This window comes from Miniopterus natalensis, chromosome 10 (assembly GCF_054644295.1).
Source record: "Miniopterus natalensis isolate mMinNat1 chromosome 10, mMinNat1.hap1, whole genome shotgun sequence".
In the NCBI taxonomy this organism is placed as follows: Eukaryota; Metazoa; Chordata; class Mammalia; order Chiroptera; family Miniopteridae; genus Miniopterus; species Miniopterus natalensis.
Genome location: NC_142090.1, coordinates 40,070,209 through 40,093,119, shown reverse-complemented (window position 1 = coordinate 40,093,119; position 22,911 = coordinate 40,070,209). Strand labels below are relative to the sequence as shown.

Sequence of the window (22,911 nt, the reverse complement as noted above, 5' to 3'; positions counted from 1 at the left end):
AGCATTATGTTTGTGTCTATTTGTTTGTGTTCCTTCTAATTCAATCTTCATTTCTGAAATGATCTTTTACAAATAAATATTTATGAGTTGTTATCGCACTTGAAATTATTTGATTTCTGTTATTGTTTCATGTCTTACATCACTTCATGTATTGCAGCTTGTTCCAAATAGTAATTACTGTTGTGATTTTGTGTGTGTTTCTTTCTGGTGTGCTTTCATTGCCAAGGATGTTATTCTGTTCCATATTCACTTTTTCTTAAAACTTAGCCTGGGAATTGACTTTGGTATTTTTCTGGTCCTCATTTTTGGGTCCTGGCAATTCAACTTGCGATTTCACAGGGGCTTCTGGGATGCCCAAACCCTTACACCCAATTGCAACCCTGCACCCACTCTTCTCAGAGCAGCCAGTGGTATTTGCTAGGGAAGGCTGGCCAGCCGGTTTTTAAAAACTTATTTATTGATTTGAGAAAGAGATTTGTTGTTCTACTTATTTATGCATTCATTGGCTGATACTTGTATGTGCCCTGATGGGGGACTGAAACCACAACCTTGGCAAATTGGAACGACGCTCTAACCAACTGAGCTGCCTGGCCAGGGCTGGCCTGCTATTTTGAAGTTCCCCTGGTCTCAAGTCTGCTAGACACCTCCTTGCTCCCCTCAGCTTTTCTTTACACAGATGGTTAAACCAGTGGGTCTTGTGGCTATTGGTGGTTTTTCCCATCCACCTGTATCTTGAGATTCTTAGGGCTACCTTGTCACTTAGTTTTGTTGTAAATATTGTCTATGGGTTTTGGCTGTGTGATCCAGTTGTTCCATTCTTATGTGAGGACTCAGGAAGACTGAGAAATTATGCTGCCATTGCCACCATCTTCCCAGAATCCTCCAAGCACAAAATGTTAACAGATCAGTGTTGTAAATCAACATTATATATTAGCCAGGGTGAAATCAGCTTTAGAGTCACAAACACATAAATACCACTGGGCTATCAATAATGCATACTTTATCAGTTTCAGAATGATCACCATGTGATTGAAACAAAAATTATCAAGAGCTTTCTTGAACCTTGAGTCTTATATCTCTGAGGATTACCAACAACTTAAAGAATTACTGAGTACCGATTAGGCATAAGACACTCTTCTAGAAGTATCAAGATGATGAAGACCCTTTCTCTGAATTAAAACAGACTGTGGAAGATTTTGGAGAGAGGAAGAAGATGGTGGCACTCTGAAAAGCAGCAGAGAGCCCTTGCTTCCAGCCAAGGACTGGATTTACAGCTAAAATGCTGCGTAGCCAGCTTGGAAAAACAAGAGAAATATACCTGAGTGGACATATTTCAAGTAAGGAGCACTGAAGAGACATCATAGAGTCTGGTAAGAGAGCGGGATATGTAGAAAGGGGGAGTCCCCCCTGAAGCCAGTGCTCGGCTGCGAGGCCTGAGGTTTATAGGCTGCAAAGCTCCCTCCCCTTGGGAGTGAAGACTGGTATCCAAAAGCTGGGATCTCAAACCCAGAGTGGAGGAGAAGGAAGAGATCCCCTGCACATCTGAATAAGGGATCCAGAGGAACAGTATGCTGTGAGGAGGGGACTAAGCCTTCCTAGTGAAACAACATGCCTAATGGTGGCATTGCAGGGAGGAGAGATTTATCCCTGGTGTGGACCACAGTAAAGGGTGATAAACAGTGTGTGGCTTCTGAATAGAAAGGGGGCAGTTGGCTGTACTCAGCAGAGACCTAGAGGGACCCTCTGCTTTCTTGAAAGGCATTGTGTAGAACCCCAGAAAGCATTTGAACTCTGTGGCACGGGGAAGGGGAAAAGACCCCTACCGCCGCCAGTGAGTGACCAGAGGAGCTAGCATTGGGGATCGGGTCTCCAGCCACCAGAGCTGCTGGTGGGGTGCAATGGAGATTTTTGACTTGCTTTGAAGAGAGACAAGATAGCGCTCAAGGAGCTGCCCCAGCTTTACTGAGATCAGCTGTGCAGGAGACCTGGGTGGGGATGACTTTGTGAACCCTCCTGTTGGTTTTGAAGCGCAGGGGCGCCGGGTCCTCACAGGGTGGGTGCTCTCCCTGTTTGTTGCTTTGTGCATTTTTGATTGCTGAACGAACGTCCACCTTCCTGGCTTGCACTGGGGAGACAGACCAGTGAAAGCTGGGATTTGTGCATGCATTGTGGAGAGTTTGAACTGAGCACCCTGTGAGATCAACCAGAACTGGGAAAGGAGGGGCGGGGCATGCCTACCTCTCCCACATGCTGGGAGCACCATCCCCAACAGGAAAGGGGCTGGATCAGCTCACTGAAAGCCCAGATATTCCCCTCAGGACACAGTTCTGAGGAGCAAGGGAGAACAGCTCATAGGACAACAAGACAAGAGTAACACTCTCAGGGACTATTGTTTGGGAAATGGAAGAAAAGCTTAAAACCCCTTCTGGGGGTAGGGAAGGCAATTTGCTCACCTGTATCTCTTTTGAGCAAACCCACTGAGCCCTGACTGCTGGGAGCCAGTGACATGTTTGGACACGGTCCACGCCACCTGAGGGTCTGGAGTCAGGGACTCGACCCTCCCCACAATGACCCTCAATATTGAGAGCCCGCTATGTGTCTGGATATGGTCCATGTAGCCTGAGGCTCTGGAGCCAAGGACTCAATCCTCCCCAAAAGTTCCCATTAGAAGCCGAGATAAAGATAGTTACCAAGGTCTGAGCTCACGCGGGTGGCAGAGTGTTTACTCTGAAAGAGCATTCATACGGCCTTGTAGGAACGTGGGGAAGGGTGCTATTCAGCAAAATCAACAGTGCCTGTATATATTGAGCTGGAAAAATAAACTTGGGGCTGGCAGCTGGCAGCAGTCATGAGCTGCAGCTCTCCCGATCCCATCTTTTTTGTGTCTGTCTTTTCTTTATCCTCACCCCTTCCTCAGGACCGTTCAACTCTGCCGGTGGGCTCTGGCACCTGTGCTGAAACTGCCCATACAGAAAAGGCAACAGACTGAATTCAGTCTGAACCTGCAGCAGGCCATTGTATGGGGAACTAGAATTGGAGGATAGGATAGAGACTGAAGAGTTGGCTCTGAAGCAGAGACTAACTTCCCCACAGTGAGGCCTGACAGCAAAACCTCTGAGTAAGGGGAGCAATAGCTCAAGCTATACTAGCTGGCCTGCACCCTAAAGACTCTCTTCAGAAGGCTCTGGAGTATGACCAGGCAACCACAAGGGGGAGACAAAATAGCTGACAGGTGGAGGTGGTCCACAGAGAGCCTCAGAACAGCCAACTACCTAAATACAGCAGAGGTAAACCTAGACAGATCCTCACATTGGCTGACACAGAAGTACCTCCCAGGAGACCCCAAATCAGCATACAAAACGGTAAGCCTCAGGCAACATAAGCTGTGCAGAGGAAACTCACCAGGTTGACTTTTTTTTTTTTTAAGGAAAAGGGGGGGCAATTTTTTTTAACTTTTCTGTTTTTAATTTTTTAAGCAATTTTTTAAGGATTTGTTTTGTCTTGCTTTGTTTGTGTTTTTGTTTTGTTTTGTTTTTTATTCTATTATCAAGATTTTCTTGATAGTCTCTGCTTTATTGCTGGGATATTATCATTATAAACAATAAGTTCATTGCATTACTCTCTTGTTTCTTCCATATCTCTTACTGGCCTCCTTTCCTGCCCTCGCTTTACCTCTCTCTCTTCTTGTTCCATTGGCATAACTTTCTTTTGTTTTCTTCTTTTTTCTCCTCTTTTATTCTCTGTCTTCCTGTCTTTTTGTTTGTTTGATTGATTGTGTTGGTCTTTTTATTCTTATTTTTAATTTTTTTTCAAACCATTATCCTATTCCAACTCTTTTTGGCTCATGCTTCTTTCCTTTCAGAATCTTTTCTCTGCCCTTTTTATATCCCAGCAGCTTCTCTATTTTTTACTTTTTATTTTATTTTATTTTATTTTCACTATTAGCAATACTATCCCTTTCTCTACTTATTGCTTTAGTATTTGTGTACTTGCTTCACTCTCCCAATTCTACTTTCTCATTTTGATTATTAGGATATTTTGTAACTTCCTGTTTGTTTTCTTGCAGTTTGGTTGTATTTTGTTTTGCCCTGTCAGCACCTGTACAAAAGCTCACACGATGTGGTTGTGGCTGAGCCTCACAGTTAGGCAACCTGAGAGTATTCCCAAGGATGGGTCAACAACACTCTAGACCCAATCACAACAGGAGAGACCAAAGAACTCACAAAAGGGACACCCAAAAAAGGGATAGGCCTAGAACATACAACTCAGAAGTATAAGGAAAACACACCACTGGGTTCCACTAGATATATTACAAAATCCCACCCCACAAGGCCAGAAGAAAGCAAATATATCTAATATACAGATACAAACATTAAGAGCCACCAAAATGGGGAGACAAAGAAACAACTCCTAAACTAAAGAAAAGCAAAAATCGCCAGAAAAAGACCTTGATGAGACAGAGGTAAGAAAATGATCACAAATAGAGTTCAGAGTAACGGTTATAAAGATGCTCAAGGGAATTAATAAGAACCACAAGACACTCAATGGGAAGGTCCCGGAACTTAGTGAAAGCATGAAAAAAAGAGCCAGATATGATATATAAGAACAAGGTAGAAATGAAGAATACTATATCTGATATCAAGAATATGCTGGAAGGAATTAAAAGCAGGCTCAATGAAGCAGAGGACAGAATAAGTGAATGAGAAGATAAGGTACGAAAAAACAATCAGAGCATCAAAAAGAAAAAGCACTTAAAAGGCAGGAGGACATTTTAAGGGAACTTTGGGAAACACGACATAAAACAATATTCGCATGACAGGGGAACCAGAGGGGGAGAAAAGTGAGCAAGGGATAGAGAACCTGGCGAAGCAAATAATGACAGAAAACTTCCATAAGCTGATGGAGGAGAAAGCCACACAAGTTCAGGAAGCACAGAGGTTTCCAAACAAGAACAACCCAAAGAGACACACTCCAAGACACATCATAATTAAAATGGAAAAGGTTAAGGATAAACAGAGAACATTAAGGGCTGCAAGAGAGACAAGCACTGACTTACAGTGGAAACCCCATAAGGCTAACAGCAGATTTCTCAACATTAACACTTCAGGCCAGAAGGGATTGTAATGAAGTTCTCAAAGTAATGAAAAGCAAAAACCAGCAACCAATACTGCTTTATCCAGCAGGGATATCATTTAAAATTGAAGGTGAAATAAAGAGCTTCCCAGACAAAAGAAGGCTAATGTAGTTCACTACCACCAAACAAGCATTGCAAGAAATGCTAAAAGGACTGCTTTAAGAAAAAGAAGAAATATGGAGAGAAAGGTTCATCGGCATAAAAAATAAAAATGGCATTATATAAGCATTGACCAATAATAATCTTAAGTGTAAATGGAATACATGGTCCAATCAAAAGACATAGGGTTGCTGAATGGATAAGAAAACAGGACCCATATATATGCTGTCCATAAGAGACCCACCTGAGAGCAAAAGATTCACACAGGTTGAAAGTGAAGGGAAGGAAAAAAATATTCCAGGCAAACGGAAATGAAAAAAAAGCTGGGGTACCAATACTTATATCTGACAAAATAGACTTCAAAATAAAGAACCTAACAAGACACCAAGAAGGCCACTACATAATACTGAAGGGATCAATCCAACAGTAGGAAAAAACCCTTATAAAGATATATACAACCAACATAGTAGCGCCTAAATATATAAAAATTTTCTTGGTGGATGTTAAGGGGAAGATCAACAGCAGCACAGCCATAGTGGGGGACTTTAACATCCCACTGTCATCACTGGACAGATCATCAACACAAAAAATCAACAGGGAAACGGAGACCCTAAATGACACATTAAATCTAATGGATTTAATTGACATTTACAGAGTATTTCATCCCAAAGTAGCAGAATATACATTCTTCTCAAGTGCACATGAAACATTCTCAAAAATATCCCACATGTTAAGGCACAAAACAAGTCTCTACAAGTTCAAGAAGACTGAAATCATACCAAGTATCTTAGTACAAATGGCATAAAACGGGAAATCAACCACTATAAAAAAAAAACTGAAAAATATTCAAACACATGGAGGCTGAATAGCATGTTATTAAATAATGAATGGGTTACCAATGAGATCGAGGAAGAAATCAAAAAATTCCTGGAAAAATTCCTGGAGAAAAACGAAAATGAACAGATAACAACCCAAAATCTATGGGACACAGCAGGAGCAGTCCTGAGAGGAAAGTTTATAGCATTACAGGAATACCTCAGAAACAATAAAAAGCTCTACTAAACCATCTAAAACAACAACTAAAAGAATTAGAAAGAGAACAGCAAGAAAATCCCCAAGGAAGTATAAGGAAGGAAATAATAAAGATCAGAGCGGAAATTAATGACAAAGACTCTAAAAAAGAATACAAAAGATCAATGAACCAAGAACTGGTTCTTTGAAAAGATATATAAGACTGATGAACCTTTAGCCAGACTCATCAAAAAACAAAGAGAGAGGACCCAAAAAAATAAAATCAGAAAAGAAAGAGGCGATATAACCACTGACCCACCAAAAGATATACAAAGAATTTTAACTATAAGTAACTATATGCCAACAAACTGGACAACCTGGGTGAAATGGACAAATTCCTAGAAACATATAATCTTCCAAAGCTGAATCAGGAAGAATCAGAAAACCTGAATAGGCTGATTACAACTAATGAAATTGAAGCAGTAATCAAAAAATTCCCAGCAAACAAAAGTCTGGGACCAGATGGATTTACAGGTGAGTTTTACTAAACATTCAAAGAAGAATTAACACCCATTCTCCTCAAGCTATTCTAGAAAATTCAAGAGGAGGGAAAACTCCCAAATCTTTTTATGAGGTCAGCATCATCCTAATCCCAAAACCAGATGAAGACACTACAAAGAAATGAAATTACAGGCCAATATCCTTGATGAACATGGATACTAAAATCCTCAACAAATACTAGCAAACCAGATCCAGCAATACATTCAGATCATACACCACGACCAAGTAGGACTTATTCTGGGGATGCAAGGCTGGTATAATATTTGCAAATCAATAAATGTGATACATCACATAAACACAATGAAGGAGAAAAATCAAATGATCATATCAATAGATGCAGAAAAAGCATTCAACAAAATCCAACACCCATTTCTGATAAAAACTCTCAACAAAGAGGGAATAGAGAGAACACCCCTGAACATAATAAAGGCCATATGTGACAAACCTACAGCCAACATCATTCTCAATGGGCAAAAACTAAAACCATTTCCATTAAAAACCGGAACAAGACAGGGATGTCCACTTTCACTACTCTTATTCGACATAGTACTGGAAGTCCTTGCCAGAGCCATCAGACAGGAAGAAAACATAAAAGGTATCCAAATTAGAAAGGAGGAAGTAAAACAGTCATTATTTGCAGATGATATGATATTGTATATAGAAAATCCTAAAGACTCCAGCAAAGTACTACTAGATTTGATAAATGAATTTGGCAAAGTAGCTGGATACTAAATTAATATCCGAAAATCGACAGCATTTATATACCCCAACAAGGGAACTCTCAGAAAAAGAAACTGAAAAAACAATCCCATTTACCACTGCAACTAAAAAAATGAGATACCTAGGAATAAACTTAACTAAGGATGTAAAAGATCTATACTCGGAAAAGTACAGGACACTGAAAAAAGAAGCAGAGGAAGATATAAACATGTGGAAAAATATACCGTACTCATGGGTTGGAAGAATTAATATTAAAATGTCCATAGTACCCAAAGCAATCTATAGATTCAATTCAATTTCTATTAACATACCAACAGCATATTTCCCAAAATTTTATATGGAACCAAAAAAGACCCCGAATAGCTGCAGACATCTTGTGAAAGAAGACCAGAGTGGGAAGGATGACTTTACCCAATATCAAACTATACTACAATGCCACTGTAATCAAAACAGCCTGGTATTGGTACAACAACAGATATATAGGTGAATGGAACAGAATAGAGACCCCAGAAATAGACCCATGCCGTTATGATCAGTTAATATTTAACAAAGGAGGCAAGAGCATACAATGGAGTAAAGACAGTTTCTTCAATAAATGGTGCTGGGAAAATTGGACAGGTACATGCAAAAAAAATTAAACTAGATCACCAACTTACTCCATACCCAATAATAAATTCGAAATACGTAAAAGACTTAAATGTAAGTTGTGAAACCATAAAAATCCTGTAAGAAAATATAGGCAGTAATGTCACAGACATCTCACATAGTGGAATTTTCACCTATACATCTCCTAGGGCAAGAGAAACAAAAGAAAAAATAAACAAATGGGACTACATCAAACTAAAAAGCTTCTGCACAGCAAAAGAAAACAGCCTCAAAATACAAAGGAACCCCAAGGTATCGAAGAACATATTTGCCAAGGATGCACTGGATAAGGGGCTAATTTCCAAAGTGTACGAAGAACTCATACAACTCAACAAGAGGAAGACAAACAATCCAATTAAAAAATGCGCAAAGGACGTGAACAGAAACTTCTCCAAAGAGGACATACAGATGGCCAAAGACATAAGAAAAAATGCTCAATGTGGCTAATCATCAGGCATAGTATATATGATATACATAAGTCAAAACCATTTAAAACAAATTTAGTCTACAATTTAATTCCATATTTTTGAATCAATATTCAGCAAACGTCTGTGTTAAATGACAAAGTTAAGCTGATGTGATTATCTCATTTACTGAACTTCAGCACTCATGAAGCAGCGCTGAGGAGAAGTGAATTCAGTGAGTAGCTTACAAAACGCTCGCTATTTAGACAACAGAAAAAGTAATGATCAATGACCTGCTGAGTAAAAAAGCTCCAACCAAACAGTTATACTTTAACTTGTTAATAGGCTACTTAAATTTTATTTGTTTAAAAAGAAAAGACAACTAGTGTGTGCGAGGACACGAAGAAGCTGGAATCCTTGCACACTGTTGGTGGGAATGCAAAATGATGTAGCTGCAATGGAAAAGAGTACGGAAGTTCCACAAAAAATTGAAAATAGAACTACGTATATGATCTGGGCATACATCCAAAAGAACTGAAATAAGGATCTTGAAGGGATATTAGCACTCCCACATTTATTGCAGCACTAGTCACAATAGTCAAGATGGGGAAACAACCTAAATGTTCACAGAAGAATGAATAAAGAAAATGCGGTACATACATAAAATGAAACATTATTCAGCCTTAAAAAAAAGAAGAAAATATTGCAATATGCAACAATATAGATGAACCTTGACAACTTTATGCTGAGTAAAATAAGCCAGTCACAGGACGACAAATACTGCATGATTCCACTTATATATGACATATTTAAAACAGTAAAATTCATAGAATCAAAGTGTGGGATGGTGGATGCCAAGGGCTGGGAGGAGGGGAAAATGGGGAATTGCTAATTAATGGGCATAACGTTTTAGTTATGCTAGATGAGTAAGCTCTGGAAAGCTGCTGCACAACACTGCTCCTACAGTTAACAATATTGTATTGTATACTCAAAACTTCATTAAGAGGGTAGATCACATATTAAGCGTTCTTACCACAATATAATAAAATTTAAAAATAAATAATTTTAGAGACCAATAAAACCTCCAAACTACCTTGATTCATCAACTACACTTAAGTTAAACACTACAAAATAGCAAACAAGACCTCTTCTTTTTAAAAAAATTGAATCACATCACAGTTTGGATTTGGCTCCCTTTCCTTAGAAACAAATTTGATAGCCATTCAAGGCAACTATGTTTATTCTCTAACCATTTGAAGGAGACACAATGAAGGGCTGTCAATCCCCGGGTAAAACAACAGGAAATACAATTTTTACTTCTCCACATGAAATACTTCTCTTAACGAAAACAAAAGAACAAATCTACTGCACTTCCATTTCATTTGGGTGTTTGAAGAAGAGGTGAAGAGACATCACTGGTATATTAAAAGGGGTCTTTGGCCCTGGCTGGTGTGGCTCAGTTGGTTGAGCGTCGTCCCATGTACCAAGAAGTCTCAGGTTCAATTCCCACTCAGGGCACAGGCTCCATCCCCAGTAAGGGACCTGCAGGAGGTAGCTGATCTATGTTTCTCTCCCTCTACCTTCCAATGTCTCTAAAATCAATAAAAAACATACATTTTCTTTAAATGTTTAAAAAAGAGGGAGGGGTCTTTGGATTCTAGAGAATTTCTACCCTACAGTTTTTATTTAAATGCCTGGAGCAAGCCTCTTTCTTTCTCATCAGTTCCTCTGGCTGCAAACAAGGGTCAGGGCATAGGTAAAGGGAATGCATGGGAAGAATGTAAAGCATAGAGAGTATGAGCAACAGATGTGAAACTAGGCATATTTGAGCTCAAACTTGCCTTCTTTGCTTACAAATGTAATCATTTTGAGCAGGTTACTTAACCCTTCTAAACCTCAGCTTCTTCAGCAATAAAATGGAATAGCCACTATCTATTGGGATCATTGTGAAGATCAAAAGAAATACTGTTTGTAATGTATTTAGCATGTGCTTGCTGGTTGTTCTTATAAAAAAGACAAAATACATTTGTTACTGCAGATTTCTTACCACTACTTATTATGGAAAAAATTTATTAATTCCACTAACAACGATAAACATTTGAATCCCCAGCACAGAGTGGGAAAGAGTTCTTACTTTGAGGAGGAATGGATAGAGGAAAGACATGAAATAAAGCAAGTAGAGTAAAATCTTAATTGCAGAATCTGGGAGGTGAGTATACATGTGCTCACCGTAAAATTCTTTACCTTTTTGTACGTTTTAAAATTTTCAAAATAAAATGTTAAGAAAAAATTCAATGCAGAAAAGAAAATTTAATAGACTGTAGACAGTCAAATTGAATTATAACAGAACAGAAAACCATACATAGCAAAATAACTTCAACACCACCAGAGCTGTCCTAACTCTGGTGAGACAGATAACATTACCAGATGAACTATGTCACACACATGAGAACTGTCCCACTGCTGGAACCTGCATGTCTTGGTCAGAACAATAACAGGTGGATGGAGAGATATATTTAGATCTAAGAAAGACATTTATCTCACAGTTCTCCTCCACCACACAAACAGACCTTCCATTTCTAGGTCACTGTTTTCCTACCTAATCAAGAGGATGAAAATAGAATGATATGCTAAATTCTAAGAGTCATTGCAGAACAATTGACGCTTAATTAAAGTAAAAAAGATGCCCTGTCTTGTCTCCTCCCTCTTTCTTCCTGGCTTTTTTGTCATTTTATACATAGATTCCCACATAGTTTTTCTCTTATTTCTTTGAAACAAACTTCTGTATAAAATCAAGACTAGGAAGTCAACCCTTAATTCCCTGCATGTAAGTCATCTGCCCCTGGAAGTAGACACCCAGAAAACAGCATGCAAATATTGGCTTCACTTCCCAACAACATAATATCAGCTTTCCAACTACCATTTCATAAAGACCATGCAAGACTTTGGTGAAAAGTGCCAGAGGGTTAGGGAGTCCTAAGAGAACATGGGCAATCCAAGCTAAGTTAGAATAAATAGGGCAGGCATGGACTACAACCTACTTTTAGCAATAATTTGGAAGAAGAAATAGCATTAAAAAGCCTTATGTGTAGAAAATATCTTCATGGGTTGCAGATTAGACAGTAATCAAAATCTTTATTATCATTATTATTTTTTATGTAAAAAAATAAATTAATATCCTATAGAGAGAAATAAATTTTGTGTTTTTGAGATTTTGACTTATAAGAAAGAGTTATAAACACCTGGCTTCTAAGAAATGTATAGTCACAGAGCTTCTTTAATCTAAATGTTGTTTTCACTTCATTTACTAAAGACCCGTAGATCACACTGTTCAGGGCTAAAGCAAATTATAATCCAGACCTCCTCATATTTCTCTTTTCCTTTATCCTAGTCAAGGACTCTTATCTAAACCACTTGGCCTCCTGCTGCAGAAATGATTTATATTATTAAAGGTTTGCTCTCAAGAGGGGAAAATACGGTACTTAACCACTAACTATAGTAGTAAAATGTCAGTAATGTACTATTGTTAGTACTCAAGCACATTGTATTTCACATAAATTGTAGTCCAGATGAACTATACTTTAATAACGTGATCCCAGGCCTCCAAAGCCACTACTGGGCCAGCTATTAGTGATCAGAGATCTGGGATGGAAGTTTGCATGGTGACAATAACCACCATGATTCAGTGAGCACTTACTGTCTGCCAAGCATTATGTGACAGGCATTATTTATGTCATGTTTAATTCTCACAACCATCTACAAAGATAGGTATTATCACTTCCAGGTTTTTCTGGCTTGGGAAGGTGAAATAACCTTATCAAGAGGATTCTATCCATTTTAAAGCCATGGAAGTACGATGTTGGCCAAGTTATTTTCGTCCCTAAGCCCCATTTTTCTTCATCTATCGAATGAGAAGCATACTACCTGCCCTTCAAAGGGCTGCTGTGAGAGTGAAGTGAACTAATGTCAGTAAGGCTTATAGCATGATGCCCCACACCTACTACATGAGCAATAAACATCAACTAATGAGATATTGACTACATTTTTATGCCTTCCTAGAAATTTTTACATCCTTAAAAATTCCCAGAGTTCTTATCTTTTTTTTTAATTCATCTGTATTTAAAGTATTCTAATACTTATCTCTCAGGACACTATGTATTGAGATGTTTAAAGGTTTCCCTTTTTTTTTCTTTTCTGGTAGGCAAGAGAATGGCAGCATAGAAGATAGAGATAATAAAATATCATCTTTATCTGAGAGTTATCAGCCTTCCCTATTATCTTGTTCCTCAGTTTTTCTCAGTACCATTATATTCTGCATACAACTGTTGTACATGTATTTATCCTTCTAAGGCAAAAAGTTATTAAAACCCTACCACCAACATCTGACTTCAAGTACAAAATATCCCAGATTTAAGTGCTATAACCATATCAGCCATGTAGGTAATATAAGTCTGTCTCAGTTTTTAGAAATATAGTCATGTGCAAATGATTTATCTCAGCTTCACTGTGTTAAAATTACCCATCAAATTTATATTCCCCATTCATCATCCAAATGCATAAATGAAATTTTCAGCTAACTTGTAAGACAGCAAAAACTTTTCTTACCATACAAATATGTCTCCTATTGCTCTCAGCTCTAAATAATATAAAAATAGCTGTTTAACTCACAAAAGTCAGTCAATTTTCATCCTTTCTATGTGAGTAACTTTTGTACTAAGTTGTAGAAATAAATAGTATGTCACCCTTGGCATACTTCCGCTGAACAGTTCTTTCCCAGAGTCACTGAGTCATTCAGCACAATGTTATTTAGTGCCTACTATGTGCCAGGTTCCTGAGATACAAACACTGAGCAGATAGATCACGTGTGTACTCTAAAGGAGGCTACAGTTTTGTGGAAAAGACAGAAATGCAATGAATAATCACATGATCACTACAACTGAAACGAGTGCTACTACAAAGAGGAGTGTTCCACATGACCATAATGGGAGGATGTGACCTAGTTAGGGAGGTCCAGCGGGCTTTTTCAGGAAAGTAATTCTTGAGCTGAGGTGCGATTAATGATGATTAAAGGTTAATGAAGTAAAGAGGCAAGAAGAACTTTCTAGACAGAAGGGAAGAAGGAGCATGGATAGGTGAAAGAAGGCCAGTGTAGCTGCAGCGCAGGGACCAAGAAGAAGCTTGGCTGATGCCAGAAAGGCAGGTGAGGACTGACACAGGTCCCTGTGGTCATGTTCAAGAGGCTCATTTTTATCCTGAGAACAATGGGAGGAGGCTGAAGGGTGGTGACATGATCTGATTTGTATTCTGACTGCACTGGGGAGACTATATTATAGTATATCACAGGGGAAGGAGATAAACCAGTTGGGAGGCTGCTGCAGTGATCCAGAAACAGATTATGGCAGTTTGGACCAGACCAGTAATGATAAAATTAATATTCAGAAGATACATGTTGACAGCACCAGATGTCAGTACTGTGCTATGAGCTGTGCACACATTAACTCTTGGAATTCTCACAAACAACATGTGGCGTGGGTATTCTTTACCACATTTTATATATAAGAATATTGAGGCAGGTAGAAATTTGTTCAAAATTCATGTGTTAGGCAAAGTGAGAGCCCAAACCACTCGTTATTCAACTTCAAAGCCAACTACAAAATTATTATGTAAAAATTAGAAATATAGTTAAAAAGGGTCTCTGTAACGAAGTTTCAAAACTTAAAACAAAAGCTCCTTGACCTATTTCACCAAGGTCCCAAGTGATAAGGCCTGAAGAAGAACATGGTCTTAAAAAATGGAGGCTAGCCCGGCTGGGCATGGCTCAGCGGTTGAGCATCGACCTAGGATCCTGGCGATCAGGGTGCGATTCCTGGTCAGGGCACATGCCTGGGTTGTGGGCTGCGGCCAATCAATGACTCTCTCATCATCGATGTTTCTATCTCTCTCTCTCCCTTCCTCTCTCTGAAATCAATAAAGATATATTAAAAAAAACAATGGTGTCTACTATGAGGTTCTATACTTATAGAAAGCATACCTATTTCAACATATCGACTCGGCAAGTCCCTCATTTCACTGGCATGCCGTTCCTTCACTGAGCATATCTAGAAAAGAAATTCACAGGTTATTTTATTCATTTGATGGAAAACTCTTCATAACATTTCATTCAATATATACTTTCATTAAATTAGCCATGTAGCACTGATGATGCAGTGCACACAATCTACCCACTGACTTAAATGACAAAAATTAATTTCAATGACATATAGCAACTGCTACTTATATTCTTCAACCAAGTCTTATTCAAAGGCAAAGAAAGAAAAAAACCTATAATATAGTTTTTAATATGTTTCCAATGACCCATTCTCTGCAACTCTACTTAAGGGTTACTGGCAGAAGTACATTTCCAAAAATGCCCAATGGCTAATTTGGGCAACATTCATACTAGGTCTTGTGCTTCTGATTATATATTGGTAATTTATTTTACTGTTGTTAAATAATACTTTGGAAAAGTGGTACATACTCTTAAGTATATTAAAATCAATGTGCTACATAATTTAAATCAGGGTTGGTAAACTACAGCCTGGCCCAGGCCTGTTTTTTTAAGGTCTGTAAGCTAAGAATAGTTTTTACATTTTTAAAGGCTAGGGAGGGAGGGAGGGAGGGGAGGAAAATATTCAGCAGAAACAGAATATACCTTATAAAATCTATAATATATAATGCCAACCCTTTACAGCAAGTTTGTCAATCCCTATTTTAAACTATATGTATATAGTTTGGATATATATATGTATATACATATAATATATATAATTTGAGTATTGTGTATATCTATCTATCTATCTATCTATCTATCTATCTATCTATCTATCTATGTATTTATCTGTTACACACAACATACAACACATGGTTGTTTTAGGGTGATAAGACTATAGATACTTTCTATATTCCTTGCATATTTTCCACAGAAAATATAGTCTATTTTGTAATAAGACACCAAAAATTTACATAAGTTCAGCCATGGAGGTAAAAAATCTAAAGTTAAATACTGATCATAACCCCTTCCATCAGGGATCAGGTTTTTTTCCTTTCTCTTTAGATAGTATTTATTGTGTTCATTTATAGTTGCTATCCTAAGTACAGCTACAATATAGAAAACTATAAAATACAGAAAAATCCAAGGGCAAAATACAAATACTATTCACTGTCCCACCAAAGTGAACACCATTGACCATCTTTTAAAAAAATCTTTCATAAACCTAACAATTTACTACAAATAATAATATATTATTTATTCTTGGAAATATTCTCCCATAATTCTTTAATGTCTTTATAGCATTTCATTATATGACTGTACTATAATTTACTTAATCAGTCCCATTTTAGACCTTAGTTTTTTGCTTTTATCTATCTCTAATGCAAGCAAAAGCACAAACAACATAGTTAGATATAAAACTTTTGGACTTTTTTTTTTTAATATGTCTTTATTGATTTCAGAGAGAAAAAGGGAGAGGGAGCGAGACAGACAAATCAACGATGAGACAGTCATTGATCGGCCGCCTCCTGCATACCCCCTGCTGGGGATCGAGCCCACAACTCTGGCAAATGCCCTGACAGGGAATCGAACCAAGATCTCTTGGATCATAGGTCAATGCCCAACCACTGAGCCACATCAGCTAGGCTAAAACTTTTGGACTTTTGTTTCCTTAGGATAAATTACTAGAAGTAGAATCACTAGATCAATGGGTATGTACGCTTTTACAAGATTTTCTTTAGTCTGTTTGATACACACATTGAAATTGCTGACCAGCAACACAGTGACTAGGTGAGAGTACTAGCTTTCTCTGACACAGGACTTGAAACTGTGGCTGTGGAGGTATAAGCATAAACTTAGAAGTGACCAGCCATTTTCTCCCTTGATTGCTTTTTGTCATTTGTCTCCTGTCCATCTCAGACAATTTCCTTTCTGCTTCCCCAGTGTCCACAATTTCCTTCTCCTTTCCTTGTTAGGCTTTTGATATTATGTTATTTACTCTTCTGTCCACACTTACTAGGGAAACTGCTAAATTATCTAACAAGAATGTTCCACAATGCCAAATGAACAACTGTTTTGTTTTTTAAAAATATGTTTTTACTGATTTCAGAGACAGGAAGAGACCATCCATCACTGCCTCCTCTACACTCCCCCCCTACTGGGGATCGAGCCCACAACCCAGGCATGTGCCTCGACTAGAAACTGAACCGGCAAAGTCTAGGTGAACTGAACAATGCTCAACTGAGCATACTGGCCAGGGCAACAACTGTTTTAATGTACTAATAAAAGTACACAAGGAGTAATGTTTCGAACAGTTTAAAATATAGTAACAGGAAAGTATGAATATGTGTTTGCATGTGTGTATGTAAACACACACACACGTGCACACACACACAAAGGTGGGTAAAGGTAGGTTTACAGTTGCATTGTGCCATTCTTTTGAGTTACTAAAGCTATTGTAATAATAATAACCTACATGTCTTTTTCCAAATGAACAAATGAACTGTAAACCTACTTTTGCCCACCCCGTGTGTGTGCATAATATTAATTAGTGCTTTTGAACAACTCCGGGCATCATTCTAAATTGAGGGCTTTGTAAAGCAGACATAGCTCTTTTCTTAGGAAGATTATGGTACAGTGAGGGAGACACAATTAAATAAGGCATTTTATTCAAGTGTGATATAGAAGTGCAGAAGTACAGAGCAGGGAGCATCTACTGGCTGGAGAGGAAGGCTTCCTGGAAGTGAAATAATGCCAAAGCCAAACTGTGTCTCTCTGGCCATGCCACAACCTCTCTAAAGACAAGGACACATGGTGTGACTGGAAGCAAGGCCATGGCTCTATTCTAACCTTCTCAGTTCTGTGGTCTAAGCTCTTATTCCAGCACCTGTCTCATAGATGGGAAGCAGTAGGTGCAAGTGGGTAAACAGCAAAGTGCTACCCTAAGCTCATGTCCTGCATAAGAAAAGATCAATGATTTCAAGAGCCCTTTATACTGACAGGTAGTTCTTCACCCAGGAACACTAATTTGCTTCACTCAACTTTCTCCTCCAGTTCTCCACTTACATGTCTAATAGGCATCTCAAGTGGATTCATACAAAAACAACTCCTATCTTTTCCCTTCTAAGCATTCTTCATTGGGAGTCTTTCCCATTTCAGTAAAAGGTAGCTTCATTTTCTAGTTCCTCAGGCAAAAAAAAAGATACCATTCCCACTGACTTCTCTCTTTTCCTTTCAAGTCACATCCAACCATGAAAAAATACTGTGGGGAACTACCCTCAAAATATATTCAGAATCCAGTCACTCCTTGCCAGCTCCACCAGCTGATCCAAGACACCATGTTTTACTGAGGTTACTGGAATAGCCTCCTAACCAGTCTCCATTCTTCCCTGCACTTTTGCTGTTTAGCTCCACACAGCAACCAGAGTGATCCTTTAAAATCCAAGTTAGGCCCTAGCTGGTATTGCTCAGTGGTTAGAGCGTCAGCCTCCAGGCTGAAGGGTCCTGGGTTCGATTCCAGCCAAGGGCAAATACCTCAGTTGCAGGCTCTATACCTGGCCCTGGTTTAGGCTCGTGCAGGAGGCAACCAATTGATGTCTTTCTCGCATCTCACATTGATATCTCTCTCTCTCTCTCTCTCTCTCTCTCTTTTCCACTCTCTCTGCAAAGCAATGGAAAAAATATCCTTGGCTGAGAATTTAAAAATAAATAAATAAATAAAATCCAAGTTCGATCATTTAACTCTACTGCTCAAATCCTCTGCTAGCTTCCCAATTCACCCCAATTAAAAGCCAAAGATTGCACAAAGGCCTGTGAGCCCTTCCATGATCTGCTCCAGCACAACACAACCACATACATCTCTTTCTCTCTCTAGTATCACCTTCTATCCCTCTCCTCCACACCTGCTTCGTCCTCTCTGGCGATGCTGTTTTCCTTTACATTCCACAAAGAAACACCACTAAGATTCTTGCCTCAAAGATTCTGCCCTGGCTGCTCCCTCTGCTAAACCTCTTCAGATCTCTGCCCAGATGATGCATGAATTATGAGAGATGTCTTCCCTGAACCACGATAAATTAACTAACACTCACCTACAATCCCTTTCCCATTTTCCTTTTTAACTACTCCCTTTGATATTCACCATCAACATGGCATGTTTATTTACTTGTCCATTTCCTTTCACTAGAATGAATATAAATTTGCCCAGGGAGGAAATTCACCCAAACTTTGGCAAGGACATCACATGAACTTAGTAAACACTGTCCTGCAAAGGGAAGGGAAAGGAGGGAAGGGGAAGGAGAAAGAAAGAAATGGTTAGCTCTAATTACACACTTTACTACACTGTGGTGATGGTTTCCTCCCAATAAGATTGCTCTCTCTCTGAGAGAAAAGATTATGTCCTTATCTTCTCTTCCCGAAACAGAACACAGTAAGATCCTCCATTGAGAAGTAATCAATATATAACTAGTTGAGCGGGAAGAAGAGGAATCCCCAGTAAAATGAAACATTTGACATGAAAACATCATAAGTTGGATTGTAACTTGGGCACAAAGTACATTAATTTCCTGTGACTGCTGTAAAAGATTACCACAAACTTGATGGTTTTAAACCAACAGAAATGAATTCTTTCATAGTTCTGTAGGCTAGGAGTATGAAATCAGTTTCATGGTTCTGTAGGCTAGAAATCTGAAATCAGTTTCATGTTCTGTAGGCTAGAAGTCTGAAAACAGTTTCAAAATCATGGTGCTGGTTAGGGTCTCCCTCCCTCCAGAGGCTCTAGAGAAGAATCTAGAATCCTTGCTTCCTCTAGTTTCTGGGAGCTGCCAGCATTCCTTGGGTGCATCACTCCACTATGATCTCTGCCTCCACGTTCACACTGCCTTCTCCACTTTGGTGGTAGCACTCACTCTTTAAGGACATGTGTGATTGTATTTAGGACCTAAGCAGATAATGCAGGATAATCTCATCATCTCAAGATCCTTAATTAATCCTATCTTTTGCCATACTCTTTTGCCATATAAAGAAATGTTTCCAGGTTGTGGAAATTAGCACTTCCTCTCTTTGGGGGTCATTATTCAGTCTAATAGAGAAAGCATTTCTTGTAGAAATGAGTGAACTTATTACATGTCCCTATAGGCTAATTTTCCTTCTTTTTCACCAAAAAAAAAGAAAAATCACGACTTTAAAACAACAAAAAAAGCCACTTGGTCCGTTTAAAGAACTTAAAAAATATCAACAATATAAGTTTTTTGATGAGCAACAATACACATAGATAGGGAGGCTGGAGAATCAATATTTTTATCCTAGACTTTGGGCACAACTTCCTGTTATCTTTAATGTGAATCAGGCTATGTTCATTTAACATATGAGAACAATTAGTGCATGTTTGAGGAAGGATAGTAAGAAGCTAGGAAAATTCCTAGCCAAGTGGAATAGGGAAACTGAGACAAGATAATTAAACAAGGCCAAACAATCCGAACAACTTATAGCCAGCTAGTGAATCGCAAGACCTCATCTTTCCTAACCAAGGATCCTTGAGCGAAAATAGTTTATATCTCTCCTCCCTAACCAGAGAATAAATAGCTTAAATCACCCTGGCCCTGGAGATAGAGAAGAGACTCAGTTAATGCCATGTGTGCCAGCCAAACCCAAAGAAAGATGAAGTCAGGGGAACAAATAACAAATTGCCTGATTAGAGCCAGAGAGACCCAAGATAAAAGTAAAACAGTAAAGTCGACCAAAGAATAATCCTAAATTCCCCTATATGCTTACTTCGATGCATCAGCATATTAAAAATGCACCTGAAAAGCTGATGACTATACTGCTGAAATCATCCCCTAAGATTCTTACCTGTAGAAGAAAGATAAAAACCCTCAAGAGCGAGGATACTAGTACAGGCTCACTCTAGAGCACACCCATGGCCCTTTTTGGGCATGAACATTTTACTTTTTAAAAAAAATTTATCTTTATTGTTGAAAGTATTACAGATGTGCCCTTTTTTTTTTACCCCATTGATCCCCTCCACCCCATATCTGCCCCACCCCCTGGCCTTCCCCATACTACTGTCTGTGTCCATGGGTTATGCATATATGCATATAAATTCTTTGATTAATCTCTCCTCACCCACTAACCCCCATCCTTGCCTTCCCTCTGAGATTCATCAGTCTGTTCCATGCTTCTATGTCTCTGTAACACTTAACTTTCTTTCTCCTAAAAGCAGCCACCCCACCTTGGGTCACTTCTATCACTGTGACTTTTACTTCCCAGTGAGCTAACAGCAGCCCCGCCTTGGGTCACTTCTCTCCTATATTTCTAGGGAGCCAAAGCAAAGCACCACCTACGCTCTCTCCTGTTGCTTCTTCTATCCTAAGTCCTTCCTTTGTTTCACTGTCCCCAGCTTTAATAAACATACTCTCAAAATCACTTGGACCCGTGTTGTGAAATCTTTCCTACACAAAGCCAAGAACTCACACACACTACAGGCCGGACAAGGTAGACCCGCTCCGCGCCAGTCCCTGCCAAGTGACATGTTCAATTTAGAGAGAAAGAGAACCTGAGTCATCTCAACCTCAGAGCCAGGAGGACCTAACCTCAAGAAAACTATGCTTGTTTTGGTAATCAGAAGCATTAATTAATACTTTTTACGCTTTCCCTTTCCAGAGAAGACTAAATTTTAAATAGGCATGTCTCTTTCACAACTTTTCTAGAATTTAATGACATAATAATGACAGCTATTATTTATGAAGCACACTATGTCAGATTTTGTGCTAAGCTCTTTATAGGCATTACCTCATTTAATTCTCCACAAAACTTATGAGAATTATTAGTACTCCCATTTTGTGGATGAGGACATTAAGTTTCAGCGAGGGTAACACAGGAAGTAAATGGAGAAGTTGGAATTGACCTCAGGTCTGCCTGACGCTAAGGTGGGAGGTTCTTCCATTGGACTAGTGCCAGGATACTTTCTCATACCAATTTTACTTCAGCTGGTCTTTACTTATTTTGTTCAGGTTAAGCTATATATTTTAAAAGGGAAACAACTTTTGGCTCTGAAGTACCTAATACAAGACAAGCACTGTGATCTATGAAATAAATGTGAATGAGTTTTGGGCCTCTTTTACAAAATAGCTAAATTTCATTTATTCAGGCACATAAAGGGCAGATAGTTATATGTCACAAATAGTCCCAAATCTTATTGATAATAAGTCTGGACCTCTCTCTACTCCTCCATTTTATTACCATGCAAGCAAGATGAATTAGTTTATCCTTTTTCCACCATTAACTCTGATGAAGAAGCTAAGGGCCTAAGGGAAATGAAAAGAGAAAGAAAACAACAGAGAAAGGAAAACCTGATGAATCCACAAAATTAATCACATGTTCTATAAATAGCCAAGGCCAATTGGGTTATGGAAAATTTTTAAAAATATTTTAAAAAGCAGCACCACTGTGAACATAGAAAAGTTCACAGTTTGTTTTTCATGGCATAGAAAAGAAAGACTCTCTTAAAATTTATGCAAAGACAGGATTGAGCATTAAATGATTATCACATGATGATAATACTCAGGTGAAAATATTTTGGTTGCAAGAAGCCATTCAAGAACTCGTATTCCTTTGGACTATCCTCAATAGGTCTAGAACAACATAGACTTATTATAAGACAAGCCAAACCACCTTGATAGAAGTCCCCCAGCCGATAATCAGTGTCACACTGTCCTTCCAGCAGAGGCTGCAGGGATACATATCTGGGCGAAGACTTATATCATCCCGGGGCACATTGGTGATTCTTTGCTTTGAGGTGATGTCAAAAATTTTCACACCCTGGAAAATAAAACAGCATTAAGCATCCTCTACTTGGGAGAAGAAAAGTAATGGAAAATACTGCTACACACAACTGATAACCAGCACTGCAAAATACTGACAGTGTTTACTGAGCACTGCTGGGAATCATGCAAAGCAAATGCTCCTACTTCACACAAACCTGTGAGAACCCCAAGCAAAAGAAAACCTCCATGCTTCTTTCTGGACTAAAGCAATTTTATCAGTGGATGGCAACAGTGGCTCAAATACAACACAAACATAAAATGTACAGATGTCAACAACTGCATTTCCAACATGACAGAAAAGTAACATTTCTAACTGTGTATCATTCCACTCATTGCAAAATGAAGTTTGCTTTTTATAAACACTTTGAAATTGAAAATCTACTATGTACAGAAAACTACACTTGACATTTAAATACTCAGATGGAAACATGGAGTAAGCAGCTAACTAAAAATAAACCAAGAGGCCACAGTTTTGTTTACCTTTACTGT

The 22,911-nt window shown here is 38.6% G+C and overlaps 1 protein-coding gene across 4 annotated transcripts in view; it reads right to left on the bottom strand.

Moving 5' to 3' along the window:
- Window positions 1-22,911, bottom strand: part of VPS41 (VPS41 subunit of HOPS complex) — a 184,681-nt gene that overhangs the window by 72,071 nt on the left and 89,699 nt on the right. For all 4 annotated transcript variants that reach the window (XM_087821080.1, XM_016199147.2, XM_087821082.1 and 1 more), the window contains 2 exons: window positions 22,271-22,417; window positions 14,606-14,672 (listed from right to left, as the gene is read on the bottom strand). In XM_087821080.1, coding sequence (XP_087677206.1) covers window positions 14,606-14,672; window positions 22,271-22,417 — 214 coding nt within the window. The remainder of the gene's footprint in view (window positions 1-14,605; window positions 14,673-22,270; window positions 22,418-22,911) is intronic.